The 14,268-nt window shown below is 44.8% G+C and overlaps 1 protein-coding gene across 1 annotated transcript in view; it reads left to right on the forward strand.

The window, feature by feature from the left end:
- Positions 1 to 14,252, forward strand: part of NFATC3 (nuclear factor of activated T-cells, cytoplasmic, calcineurin-dependent 3) — a 77,397-nt gene extending 63,145 nt beyond the window's left edge. The window contains exon 10 of the mRNA XM_015414696.1: positions 12,023 to 14,252. Coding sequence (XP_015270182.1) covers positions 12,023 to 12,147 — 125 coding nt within the window. The 3' untranslated portion in view covers positions 12,148 to 14,252. The remainder of the gene's footprint in view (positions 1 to 12,022) is intronic.
- The last annotated feature ends 16 nt before the right edge of the window (positions 14,253 to 14,268 follow it).

Below are 14,268 nucleotides of genomic sequence, written 5' to 3' on the forward strand. Positions count from 1 at the left end.
GGTACTTACATAGCAGTACCCTATGCCGTGGGTGGGAGATCAGTCTCCTCTCCTATGACGTGTTGTAAAACTCTCCTTCCAAATGAAGCATCTGCAGATTTGAAGATATTCAGTTTATAGTGTCTAATGAATGTTGACACAGAGGACCAGGTGGCTGCTCGAGAGACCTCTTCAACCGATGCATTTTTGGCTAAGGCTGCATTGGTGGATGCGCTCCTGACTAAATAGGCTGTGACCCCTGAGGGCATCACAAGATGAAGAGCTTTGTAGGCTTCTGTGATGCAAGATTTTATCATATAGCTGATGGCTGACTTGGACATCTTGTGTCCCAGGTTTGGGGAAGAAATGTTAACGAACATTGCCTCAGTCTTCCTGAAATTAACTGTACGGATCTGCCTTTAGGGTTCTGCGAACATCTAAGGTGTGCCAGGTCCTCTCTAAGGTGGCTGAGATTTTGCAATTAAATGTCAGAAGCCCTCTATTTCATTGGTTGGGAAGTCTGCTCAGAAATCTCTTGTGTGGGTTTGGAGTTTTTACCCCCTGTTTTGTTTATAGAATTTAGATTTTTCTTCAAGTCTGGTGGTTTCCTCAGCTTTGCAAAACACCTGCTCAATTCACAAAGTGACAGTGTTGTATGTTGATATTTTTATTGTTGTTGTTGTTGTTATTATTATTATTGATTGCCCAGCCCAACAGCTGGGCTCTGGGCGATTTACAACCTCAAACAAAATAAAACAGTTAAAATACAATCAGCCTAGTTGAGAATTAGATCTAACAAGATTCACAATGAAAGGAACATTCCATCCTCTGCTGCCCTCTCCTATTTTGTTAGGTTTGTTCCCCCTTTCACTGTCAAAGCACATTGGTGTTGCAGTGTGTCTTCATCTGCCTTCTCACAGTTTCAGCTACTTTTTTGTCCAAGTTCTGTAGGCTACAAGGGAGTGCGCAGAAGCTCTTGAGGCTCCTTTTGAAGGTCTGGTGGGGCTATGCAGCTTGTAGGGCACAGTTCAGAGACGCTCCCATGCTTTAGTAGTAATAAAAAGGCCTCTCTGTCCAAGTTCCCTAGTCCAATGAGTTAAACTTTTTGTCCAATTCCCTTTTATATACTTTCTCAAATCCTCCTCTGAGTCCATGTGGCTTTAGGTAGGGCAGGACTAGGGATGGGTTGTTGATGGTCACATGAAGGGAGAGGCTTACAGAGAACACCTGATGAGGCATGCACTTTAATGTGGTTGGATTGGAGTTATTGGAAGAGCTTGGTCAAACAAGCTCAGTTGCACAGCTCTTTCTTCCAAGCCTCCTGAGCTCTCAGGGGCCTTAAACACAGGAGGTGGGATTTGTCCAGCTCTGTCAGAGCTGTGGCGAATATCCAGGACTTGGACAAAAAGCAGGAAGTACTTTTCAGTTTATGCTGAGTTGAAGCATTTTCCCTGGTCAAATGTACAAATATTTGCCATGAAACAAACCCATGAAAAATCTGCTTGGCTGTAGCAGTGCGCCATTTGACTAAGAACTCCAAGGTGTTGCTACTCACCTGAGGTGGGCAGGCAAAATAATAAACTGCACCCTTCTGAAGCCCGTGGCTGAACCTCATAGAATCATAGAGTTGGAAGGGGCCATACAGACCATCTCGTCCAACACCCTGCCCAATGCAGGACCAGCCTAAAGCATCTCTGACAAATATTCGTCTAGCCTCTTCTTGAAAGCTGTCAGTGAAGGGGAGCTAACCACCTCCCTAGGCAGCTGATTCCACCTTTGAACCACTCTGACCGTGAAAAAGTTTTTCCTGATTTCCAGCCGATACCTTTCTGCATGTAATTTAAACCTGTTGCTTCGGGTCCTATCCTCTGCTGCCAACTGGAACAGCTCCTTGCCCTCCTCCAAATGACAGCCCTAGAGAGCAATCATGTTCCCCCTCAATCTCCTCTTCTCCTAACTAAACATTCCCAAGGCCCTTAACCTTTCCTCGCAGGGCTCAGTCTCCAGACCACTGATCATCCTCGTCGCTCTCTTCTGCACCCTCTCGATTTTGTCCACATACTTTTTGAAGTGAGGCCTACAGAACTGCACATAGTACTCCAGGTGTGGCCTGACCAAGGCAGTATACAGAGGGGCTATGACGGCCTGTGATTTCAATGCTATGGCCCTTTTAATACAACCCAAGACTGAATTTGCCTTTTTTGCCACTGCATCACACTGACTGCTCATACTTAGTTTACAGTCCACCCTTACCCCAAGATCTCTTTCACATACACTACTCCCCAGAAACGTATCCCCTATCCAGTATTTGTGCTTGACATTTTTGTGGCCCAGATGCCTCCCTGTGGTCAGAAACTTTTTGATAACAGCAGCTATTGATTCTTACAGCCATCTACAACATGCTTCCTTTCAGTCCTTCAGCAATGCTTCTCACTCATTCAAAGCCAGGCACAGTCAGAGGGCTTCTTGCAACAGTTGAAAACAAGGAAGTTGCAGTGAAAGCAAAGTTGTAGCAACTTCATTGTTCCTCTCTAGTGCTGCAGTAAAGTGCTACCGAAGAGTTAGTTGAGTGGATATTTGTGAAAAGTTGGAAATAGGGTCGCCAACCTCCAGGTGGCATCTGGAGATCTCCCACTATTATCGTTGATCTCCGAATATCAGAGAGCTGTTCCCCTGGAGAAAATGGCTGCTTTGGAGGGTGGACTCTATGGCATTATACCCTGCTGATGTCTCTCCTCAAACCCTGCCCTCCCCAGGCTCCACCCCCAAACCCTGCCCTCCAAACCTCCAAGTATTTCCCAACCCAGAGCTGGCAACCCTCTTTGGAAAAGAGGCTTTTGGGAGTGGATTGTAAGAGCTTATGAGCCCTTGGCAGCGTCTGGCCACATGGAGTATTGTTCATTGGGCTCCTGTGTTAACCTACTTCGTCGTTAGTCTTTAGAGTTATCATAGTAACCTTAAGGTCTTTTCTGAACTCTCTTTGTGGCTCCCCAGGCATCATGATCTAAAAATGGAATAAAGAGAATAGTTTCCATAAGTCATTTGTTTTCTTAATATACTGCTAAGCCTGCTGTTCTCCCAACAAAGTTGGCTTCCAAGGGGGAAGCAAAATTAAAATTAAAAGTATGCAACAACTAAATCCGTAAACCAGCTAAAAACCAAACACAGACAGCAAACCATAATAACTTGGATCTCAGAACCCATGTCCAGTCTTTCAGTCCATCAGCTGAGCATACCTTTATTCATTGTTGTGACCCCAGAACAGTTTTTCAGCAGCTCTCAAATTCCTTCCTTAACCTGTTTTGCAACATCTCTTCAAGGTCAGTAATATAGGAGCCTTCCTCACCTCTTCTGCAATGCTTTTCTGGAGTAAGAGGGTGGGTACTGAAATGGACTGGTTGCACCCAGCAAGGGAAGAGACAGTGAAATGTATGGAGTAGAGTTAAGGAATTCTGCTGAATAACCCATTTAAGCAAACCTTTTTGGCTTCTTGGATGGTCCAAGCACGGATTCAGTGTTTCTCTAATTAGTTATATGGACATGTCAACATGTCACTTAATACACTCTGGGCAGGATTAGTTGCCTTAGACTCCAGATGTGGCTTTGCAATTTATTTTTTGTGTGCATGCTTAATGTAGAAGTAACATAACTTCATCTGAAGTAGACAACTTAGATTGCTCCCCCCCTTGTTTCCCTTCCAAAGGTAAAATAAATATCCTGTCTTCAACTCCATTTGACATTCTTGAGTTAATAGTTTCATATAAGTTTATTATTTTAAAACATTAATTTGAAGTACAGATCTTACCTTCATTTGGGATTACTATTAATTACTTCAGATGATGATAAACATCTGAAACCATCTCTTCCCTTTGATATATTAAGTTTCCCTTGTCTTGGGACATGGGCTTTTACCATCTGAAATTAGATTTGTAGAGAGGCGTTATAGCATGGGGTTAGAACATTGGAACAGGAACAGGGAAATCAGAGGTGAAAGCCACACATCATAACAGTTACTGAGTGACCTTCAGCCAGTCACTTTTTATTTTTTTATTTATTCGATTTATACCCCACCCTCCCTGCCAAGGCAGGCTCAGGGCGGCTTACATAAAAATGCATATATAAATACAGTTAAAAACATACATAAAACAACCAGTCAATTATCCATTTTCCTAAGATGCCAGAAATAGTTACTCAATTAAAGTGCAAGAGCAGAGATTCCTAGATTAAACCATACCACTACTTAGGTGATAGTCCTGATGGTATTCTCACATCAGCTCAATTTGATCAACTAATTTATGCGGAGAGACAGGCTGAATGTGATAAAGCCAGGGCACGTTGTCTCTCCTAGGTATTTAAGGCAGCTCCTAATCGAAAGCCTGGTGGAAGAGCTCTGTCTTACAGGCCCTGCGGAACTGTGAAAGGTCCCGTAGGGCCTTGATCTCCGGGCACTCATTCCACCAGTACAGAGTCACCACCGAGAAGGCCCTGGCCCTGGTTATCACCAGCCTGACATCTTTGGGGCCTGGGAGGGCCAGCCGTTTTTGGACCCCTGAACGCAGTGTTCTCTGGGGAACATATGGGGAAAGGCAGACCATCAGGTATGCCGGACCCTGACCATAAAGGGATTTAAAGGTCAAAACCAGCACCTTGAAGTGAATCCAGTATGCTATTGACAGTCAGTGCAGTGCTTTCAGCACATGCTGGATGTGCTCCTGCATAGAGAGACCCATCAACAGCTTGGCCGCAGCATTTTGCACCAGCTGCAGTTTCCGGATTTGGGACAAGGGCAGCCCCATGTAGAGAGCATTACAGTAGTCTAATCTCGAGGTGACCATCGCATGAATCACTGTTGCCAAGTCGTTGCATTCAAGGAAGGGAACAAACTGCCTGATCAGCCGAAGATGGTAAAAGGCTGACTTGGCAGTGGCTGCTACTTGGGCCTCCACTGTTAAGGAGGCATCCAGGAGCACTCCCAGACTCCTAACCCTGGCACCAGCTGCACCCCATTGAAGGTTGGAAGTGGGATGGCCCTACCCCCAGGCCACCCTGGCTCAGGCACAGGACCTCTGTCTTTGTCGGATTCAGTTTCAGTTGACTCAGTCTAAGCCAACCAGCCACAGCTTGTAATGCCCGGTCCAGATCTTCCAGTGTAGAGTCAGACTGGCCGCCCAACAGCAGGTAGAGCTGGGTGTCATCTGCATATTGGTGACACACAAGCCCATGCCTCCAGGCAATCTGGGCAAGGGGGCACATATAGATGTTGAACAACATTGGGGAAAGTACCGCTCCTTGAGGCACACCACAGGTCAGTGGATGCGTTTGGAACAGCTGTTCCCCTAGCACCACCCTTTGTCCCCAACCCCAAATAAAGGATGCGAGCCCATGGAAGGCAAGCCCCTGAACTCCAAAGTCGGAGAGGCGGTGGATCAGTAGCTGATGGTCGACTATGTCGAATGCTGGCGACAGGTCTAACAACAACAGACTGCCGATCCACCTTGATCCAGATGCCTCCTGAGGTTGTCCATGAGGGTGACCAGTACTGTCTCCATCCCATGTCCCGGGCAAAAACTGGACTGGAAGGGGTCTAGAATGGAAGTGTCATCCAAAAAGCTCTGTAACTCGACTGCCATGGCCCTCTCAATTAACTTGCCCAAATAGGGCTAGTTGGAAACTGGCTGGTAGTTAGCCAATGTGTCCAGATCCAAAGATGGGTTTTTCAAGAGGGGATGGACCACAGCCTCCTTGAGTGTCCCAGGGAACTGACCCTCCGAGAGGGATTTGTTGATAATCTCCCCTAGGGCACCTCAAAACCCAGCGCGACCAGCTTTCACTAGCCACGATGGGCACGGATCAAGGAGACAAGGTGGAGTGTACAGTTAAGAGCAATTTGTCAACTTTCTCTAGGCCGAGTGGACTGAAATGATCCATAACCCGACTCGAAGACGTGCATGGAGCCTCGATCGCTCGCTGTCTCAAGTGTGACGGGGAGGTCATGGCAGAGTGACAAGACTTTGTTGGCGAAATAGTGTGCAGAGGCCTCACAGCCAATATCCAATTCCCTAACGTTCGATCAGCTTTGTGGCAGGGTCGTCATGGACTGAATCGTACTAAACCATTGGGCTGGGCGTGGGCTCACAGACGCAGTCAAAGCTGCATAGTGCTCTTTCTTTACAGCTTTGACTGCCATCTCATAGGATCTCATGAACATCCTATAAGATGTTCTTGTAGTTTCATTGCGGGCATGCAGCCACTGTCTCTCTAGTTGTCTTAGCTTTCGCTTCATCAGCCGCAACTCCTGGGTGAACCAAGCTTGGAACCAGGCTTGGAGCGAGGGCACAGAGGTCATGAGGGAGCAATCTCGTCAATGGTTGCAGAAAGTCAGCTAAGCCAGTCCTCTACAAGGTCATCTAACAAGTCATCAGGGGACATCGGATCCCTCAGAACCATCTGAAGCTGCACTGGGTCCATTTGGCTCTGCGTGTGAGCTAAAATACGGCTTGGTGTCTTCCTTACACTGCCCAAACAGGGTCAGAGTGAAACATTCAAATGGGCCCTCAGATCAAGGTGGTCCAACCATGGCCCTGCCTCAGCAGTGATCCGGTCCACAGTGACCCCTGCCGCAAAGATCAGATCGAATGTGTGACCAGCCTGGTGGGTAGAAGTTGTTACATATTGGGAGAGTCCCAGTGTCACCATGGACAACACTAGGTCTGCTGCCTGAGTGGCGTTCGAGTCATCAGCATGGACATTGAAATCCCCCAGCCCTACATGGCCTCCCACAGGGATGGCAGGCTGTTGCCTGGTGTGTTGGGAGGTTGGTACACCAGCCAAATCACCAAACTCTCTTCGGCTTTCCTCACTAGACTGGCGCACTCTGTGCCTGTGATCTTAGGTGGCAGGAGTGCTCTTAAGGAGTAAGCCTCCTGAATGAATAGAGCCACTTCTCCCCCTTGCCCCCTAGTCTACGATTGGTGGAGGACCAAGAACCCAGGGGGAGCCAACTGAGAGAGAGCTACTGTCTCTCCTTTTCGCACCCAGGTCTCGGTCATGCACACCAAGTTTACTTTCTGCTCAAGCAGAAAGTCCTGGAGGACCATGGTCTTATTATTTATAGACCTGGCATTACACAACACCAATGTCAGAGGGGGGGTCATTTGTCCTAGCCCCATTGCCGGCAACCCTTGGGATGGGACGTAGGCTGGAAGGGGGCCATGCCACTCCACTTCTTCCATCCCCTTCCCTTGTCTCTGTGCCTCGTCCCACCGCTGTACTTTCCCCTCCCCAGGAGCACTGGATTCCCTTGCCCCGTTGTCACCGCTTCTAGTGGTCTTCGCAAGCCACTAGGTTGAGCTAGTTGACACACAACACCTTAGTATATGCTACCCTACTCGTTTACGATTCCCAGTGCTGCTAGGTCTCAGCTACCTAACCTATCCTGCCAACCCACTCCAATAATTGATTGCCAAATAGACCCCGATTCCTCTGGCCAGTGACCTAAATAAAGGCCAGGGATAGACTTTTTTTTTCTTCCCCCCTTTTTAAACATATAAAGGTAAAGATTTCCCTTGCTTGAAAGCTAGTTGAATCCAACTCTAGGGGACGGTGCTCATCTCCGTTTCCAGGCTGAAGAGTCAGTGCTGTCTGAAGACGTTTCTGTGGTCATGTGGCCAGCATGACTAAACAATAATCAATCAATAACCATAATTCATCTTCCTAATCAATTGGCTGGACAGTTCTATTACTAAATTATTCTGTTAATTTGATCACTCAATATATTCAAGTAAATAACTATAGCAACTATTTAATAATCATCTAATTAGTCTCAAATTATTTACATTATTTAATTAACCCAAAATTAATTACAACCATTGCAACCATTTTTCAGCCTAAGCTACCACACAAGGCTGTTGTGAAGGTAAAATGGAAGACGTATATGAGCCTCTTGCAGGAAGAGTGACATAAAATGTACTAACCACATAAAGTAACTAAATAAATATTTGTAAAGCTTGCCTGTGTATATACTTCTACCTTAAAGATCAAAAGGCAAAGCAGTTCATTCCAGCAACTTCATCAAATGTCACTTGCCATCTGTTCTGCTAACAACTATACTCCCTCAAAATAATTTCTAAATGGTCAGCAGGTAATTAAGGAGTCTGGGATTCCAAATCTTCAAGCTCATGCAAACAGGATTCCCATTTTGCTTTCCTTCCTCTCAAAGCCACTTTGTCCCTTGAGTATCCCTCTGAAAATACATATAAACATAATCCCTTGGAATTCCTGTAAAAATCCTGCAGAAATATATTCTAGGCCTTTCTTACTGATGCTTCTACCAGTACAGTATTTTATCAGGTGAGCTACCACTGTGTGTGTTCTTTCATGAACATTGATTACTTGTACGGAAAGGAGTCAATCTGTCTACTTTAAATGCAGTTCACTTAGAAGTGAATGTTAATGTACTTCCTAATTGTGTGGATTGGTCTTGCAATGAAAAATTTGGCTATTGGGGTTTCCAAGACTTGCTAGTGGTTTGTGGTGGTTAGGGTTAATGCAGTGGACGGTCAATTCTCATAGAGTTCCTATATAGGGATGGGCAGGAACCACATTTTTGTGGTTCGGTTCATGGTTCAGCCAGGAGGGGTTGGTTTACTAACTGACCCGGTTCTTATCAGTTAGTGACCCATTTGAAGTTTAAACCCCTGCTTTCTACTCCCCGTGAAAAAGCTGTGGGGAACAGAAAGCAGGTGGCCATTTAAACCAAATAGCTGAGCTCCCCCATTGCTCAGCTGTTTTTCATGAATAGCAGAAAGCAAGGGTTTTAAACCCCTGCTTTCTGCTTTTGACGAACCACCACAAACTGCATCAGAATTCGCGAAAGTTTGTGATGGTTTTCCAGTTCGCGCACATCGCTTCGTGAACCACGAACCAGCCAAAATTTGTGACGAACTTCAGTTCATCAGGCAGTTTGTGCCCACTCCTATATGTTTTCAGACAAGAAGAAAAAGTGGGATTTAACCCTTCTGGAGCATCAGAAACCAAAAGCCAGCAGTGATGTTCCAAAATCTCCCTGTATTATTTTAAGAGATTTTTGTACTCCATCTCTCAACATAGGCTTCTGGGGTGGTTGCCAATGTCTCAGAAACCAGATAAAAGCCAATATAAGTGCAAGTTAAGGCCATCAGCTTTGACAGCATTAAAAGAAGAATTTTTAATGACAATTTTTTAATAAACTACTCAAATCAAATTACAAAATCCAACAGTAAGTTTCACGTAACATTTTATTGAGCTGTTCAGCCAACTTATATTCTGTATATCAATTTAGGATAGACGCATGGGATATTGAAGCACAGATGTGTAGATTCGCAGGGGGAAACAAGTGATTTTCCAGTATTCCTCCCCCCCCCCATTAGAGAGATGAGACAAGACTGAGAAAACTGCAGGCTGCAGACTTTGATGCTTCCATCGTTACTGGATATGGAAGCTCGAAAGAGCCCAAGTCTTTGGAGGTAGGACAAGTTAATTAATTTCTAACAGTTCTAACACAGAACAGAGTATTAATGGGAAGGATGCATAGGTAGAAAGGAGGTGGAACTTTGACAATGGTAGCTGTTACTCTGTGTGTGAGAGAGAGGGGGGCAGACCCTGCCTGCAAGTTTCACAGGCTGAAGGTTTGCATCCAGCTGCAATTTAAAGGCAGCATCATACTGTTCTGTCTTCATGCTGTTGGTCTCTTTCTGTTAAGCAAAACTTGTAGGAAAAAAGCCCACCAAAAACCGTTGAACAGTTAATAGTAGCTGTCTCGTGATGGAAGCACAGAATACAGTGCCAGAATCTAACTGGAAATCAGCAGCAGTCTAATTCCAGATCCATCTTCTTTGCTGGAGTCCAGTGTTTCCATTTCTTATCAAGAATGTAGCAGAAGCAAGCAGTGGCAGCCGCTGACTTGAACAGCAGCTGGTTCAATATCTTGCAGTATCCCAAGGACAGCTGCCATTACAACTGAAAAATAAAATATTGCTGGTTTGTATGTTGCTTGATAAAACTCTGTTTATAGTGCTTTAATAAGGGTATAAATAACATTTCCTCAGCAAGCAACTCGGTGTTAGTGTTAACATTCCTTATTTATTTGTTTAGGATATTTCTGCGCTGCTTCTTCAGAGCCCTGCTTGTGGCAGCTTACTGTTAGAAACCACAGTATCAAAAAAAAAAAGCCAGTAAAAACAAGTGATTGGACATAGACAGCATAAAAAATATCTATAAAACAGAAGCAGAAGCCTGGGGCGGGGGGAAAGATGTGTTTTGGCCTGGTGGCTAAAAGAAAGTGAAGTAGGAGCCAGGCAAGCCTCAAGGAGGAGGGCATTCCAAATATGAGATGCCACCACAGAAAATTCCTTGTCTCTATGCTGGCTGGGCCCACAGTTCTCATGGTCTTCCTGGCCATGTTAGAGTAGCGAAAGGCTGTGGAGACTTGGCTTCTAAGGAAGAAACAAACAAACGACCAACTTGATCAGTTTTGTAAGTATGGGAATGATGATTGTAGAGGTCTAAGTGAGCTGTTTGCACACATCACTATATGTCAAGTTTCCTGGGAATTTTTGTGCTTGCCGAAACTGGAAAGGTTCCAGTGGTGCCTACAACTCATCCCGGATCAGCCACATTGTGAATCAGAGGGAAGGGGGGAAACTGGAGCTGGGGGAGTGCTGGAAGGAAGACTTAAGGCAAGAGACCAGAGCATGCTGCAAGCTTTCCCTCCCTTTCCCCTGCCTGTGAACTTTGTCAGGTACTTGCGTAGTGGTACGTGCAAATTTCTTGTGAGTGCAATGAAATGGGAAGTGACTGTATTCTTCCAGAATAAAACCAAGATGTTGCTTTATAATCCCTGTAGTTAAATGGGAGGAGAAAACCTCTCTGAACAGAACAGAAACAAGGAAGACGTGAGGAGAGAAGCAGGATCTAAGCTGAATCCTGATCTTGGCGTATTCAGACCTGCTGCTTTCAAAATCTTGGGTCTGTCAGTCTACTGCGGAGACAAGCAGGGGGGGGAGGGGGGGCAGGGGAGCTGCAGCACCTCTGAGCTTTGCTTAGTTTGCTGAGCTTGGAAGCCATAATTAGTAGGCAGGTAAGAAGCTCCTTTGAGGTGGGCAGTAGAGAAAAACCATTTGTGGCCTTGCTGCTCAGAACTGTTCTGGTGAAGTGCAATGCTCTGCTGGAGTATCATGGGGGTATGCTTTGATGGGTCTGTTTCCAAGAACTTGGTGGCCCTCTGCATCTCTGTGGCTCATGTCTGACGGTGCATCCAAAGAAACAAAGGTCATCTCTTGAGGGAGGCTGTTGCTTGTTCTGTGAGTTCTTCTTAGTTTGCAGGGTTGGATTCCATAGAGACACCTTGCTCTGGCCAAGGGATCCTTTCCCTGATGCAGTAAGCTCTTTCTTCCACCAGAGAAATGCATGTCTCAGGCTGGTTTGACCACTAGGCAAATCTAGTGGTTTGTCTAGGGCACCAGAGTTAGAGGCATGCCAGAAAGCCTGTACGGAGTTAAGGGAGTGCTGCTTTATACGAAGCCAGATGCTTGGCCTGTTAAGCCTATGGCTGCCAACAACCTGGAGCAAAAAATGTCCTGCCTGTTTAATAGAGGTTCAATGGGATGACTTCATTCTATTGAATGGGAGGGTGCCAAAATCATAGCATGCCTAGGGCACCAGAAACCCTTGGCCTGTCCCTGGCATCTCTGCTAGTGGGACAGATCAGTGGTATCTGCTTAGCCAGTTTTAAAAATGGATGGAAAGCTGGTGAATCCTACTTGCAGATGCCCAAAACTGTCTGTCTACAGTTTTACACTGTTGAGAAACTTTAGTCTCCATGTTTTTTGTTTCCTTTTAAAAAACAAACAAACAAACTAGCACTACAAATCTTTAAACCTTGAAGTTGTAATGTTATTTAACGTGAATAAGTATGCAGGGGGGTTGTTTGTTTTAAAGCTCTGTCGAGCAAGCCTTACAAGAACTGGAAAAACATGCTGACCTATTGTTTCTCCCCCCCTTTCAGTGAATGAGATCATAGGAAGAGACATGTCGCAGATCTCTGTGTCCCATGGCGCGGTGGTGACCATCCATCCTCCACACACATGCCCCACGTCTCTGGAGGCGGGCATATCGGATGCCGTTCAGTAGCAGCTCAGCTTGTGGGGAAGCCATCCAGACCACTCCGCACCTCCGAAGACTGCTTCATCCCTTCCTTAGATTTTACTGTGCTTCCGACTTTGTGGCCTTGATGATTTGGAGCGGCGTGGCTGTCCTTGGGAGGGAGCAGGCAGGGGGAGGGGGGGGGATATACTTCTGACTTGGAGACCGAGCAGTCTAATTCTAGCTTCCTAGGATGTTGTAAACACTGGCAAAAATGGACACACAGAAGCAACACAAGCAACTTTAACCTTGAAAAAACCACCACCACCAATGAGCTTCGCTTGTTTTTTGTGCATTTAAATAGAATACTTTCATATTAAGTGCTTAATGTATGGAGAAATAGTTTTTTTGCTCTCAGTATGCACAGTACTGAATGTGGGGGGAAATTTTTAAAAATACGCATCTTCATATGCTGCTTTTTCGTTAGGTGAGATATTAGGATTGTAATATAAATTTGTATACCTTTTGGGGGTCATTTTGAAGAGCCTTTAAGCTTATATTGTTTAAAAACAGAACTTTTTAAAAAAAGAGTAAATTACATCTTCCAGAGGCACAAAAGTACCCTGTCATCTTAAGCCAATGCCTTGGAAGTCTTGTGTATAAGATTATTAGCATTTTCTTTGGATTTATAGGAAGCAAAGCCAAATGTAGGTCTGTGTTCTTTATACATTTTAAAAAAATGTTTGGTAGGCTGAAAAGAGACCATTCCATCATGGAAATATTGAGGGAGAAATGACATTCCAAAATATAACTTTTTATAACTTTATAGATGATCCCCCTTGCTAGCGCAGGCCCCTGTAACTGAAACAGCTTTTACATGTTCAGAACAATTTATAGAAATACTCATAAGCAGAGAACTAAGATTGCGGGGGGGGGGGTATTCAATACCCACATTTAGAAGTCCTCTATACTATTTACTCAGAACCAGTTTTAAGGAAAAATTATCTCCACCGAAATGTTGTCTTGAAATCCCTCAGGTAGGGTTTTTGACTCCCTCTCTTCTTTTTGGTGGGTGAACTTACTGTATCTCTTACTCAGACTTGTTGCTTTAGAATATTTTCTTGGTTGGATTATGGCAGGTTATTTTTTCATAGGAGTTGATGTTGTAAAGTCAGATTAGATGCAGCGTATAGTGAAGTGGGTGAAACAGATAAATTAATGAAACATTTCAGATTTTGAAAAACTCTCTGGGCCTGTCTGATATGGACCATGACAGGGGTATATGGAACCCAAATGTTTAATATCAAAATTGCCATTAGGGAGGTTTGATATCACAGTTTCTTTTGCTCTGTTTGTGGGGGTGATATTCTGGTAACAATGAAAGCTGGACTCTATTAACTTTTGGCCTGCCTAGAATGAAATGCTCTAAATTGTTAAAAATCCTCTTGATCTTTCATGCGGTAAAAAAATGAACTCCCTGACTTTTTTGATTAATTGTATTTCCACCCAAGTCTTAACTGCCTCTGAATTGTTGATTCCCCAGTCAAAGGGATCCATAACTAGAATGGCCCTTTACTCTCATACTGTTGTCAGTATGCTTACAGTTGGTAGAGGCTGAAATGTCTGTCCAGGGGTGGGTGGGGAGGACCGCCACGGAACCTGTGAATAGGAAGCCACAAGTGTCTCAGTTTCTTCTTCTCCTGTGAAGTAGTTTGCATCAGCACTTGCATCAGCACTTGCATTAAAGGGGCATTGATAAATAGTAGCCTAACCAGGGTATCTGCAGACCAGCGTGGCCCATGGGCCACCAGTTGCCTGCTACTCCATTATACATCAAGCACAATACATACAGATTCGTCTCCCTGTACGTTTGAACAGAAAAACAATTCTAATAAAGCATTGTGTTAATTTTTAAAGACAGGAAACCAAATACACAGTTTTGCTAGAATCCACATATTTCAAGCAGAGGACAGGAGGCTGCTTTCATAGGAAAATGCTATCTTGAATATCTTAATCTGGTGGACATCTCATTTATTGTGGCTCACACCTTTTAGTGGTGTCCCCATTGGTAGATCCCCTTTCTGTTACCTCCTAAGATGCATTATATTCCCATTTGTTAGGGGGCCCTGCATTGCATTGCCATGTTTTGAAATCAAAAGGGTCAGGGGT

The sequence above is a fragment of the Gekko japonicus genome, unplaced genomic scaffold (genome assembly GCF_001447785.1).
Source record: "Gekko japonicus isolate JY-2015 unplaced genomic scaffold, Gekko_japonicus_V1.1 scaffold1170, whole genome shotgun sequence".
In the NCBI taxonomy this organism is placed as follows: domain Eukaryota; kingdom Metazoa; phylum Chordata; class Lepidosauria; order Squamata; family Gekkonidae; genus Gekko; species Gekko japonicus.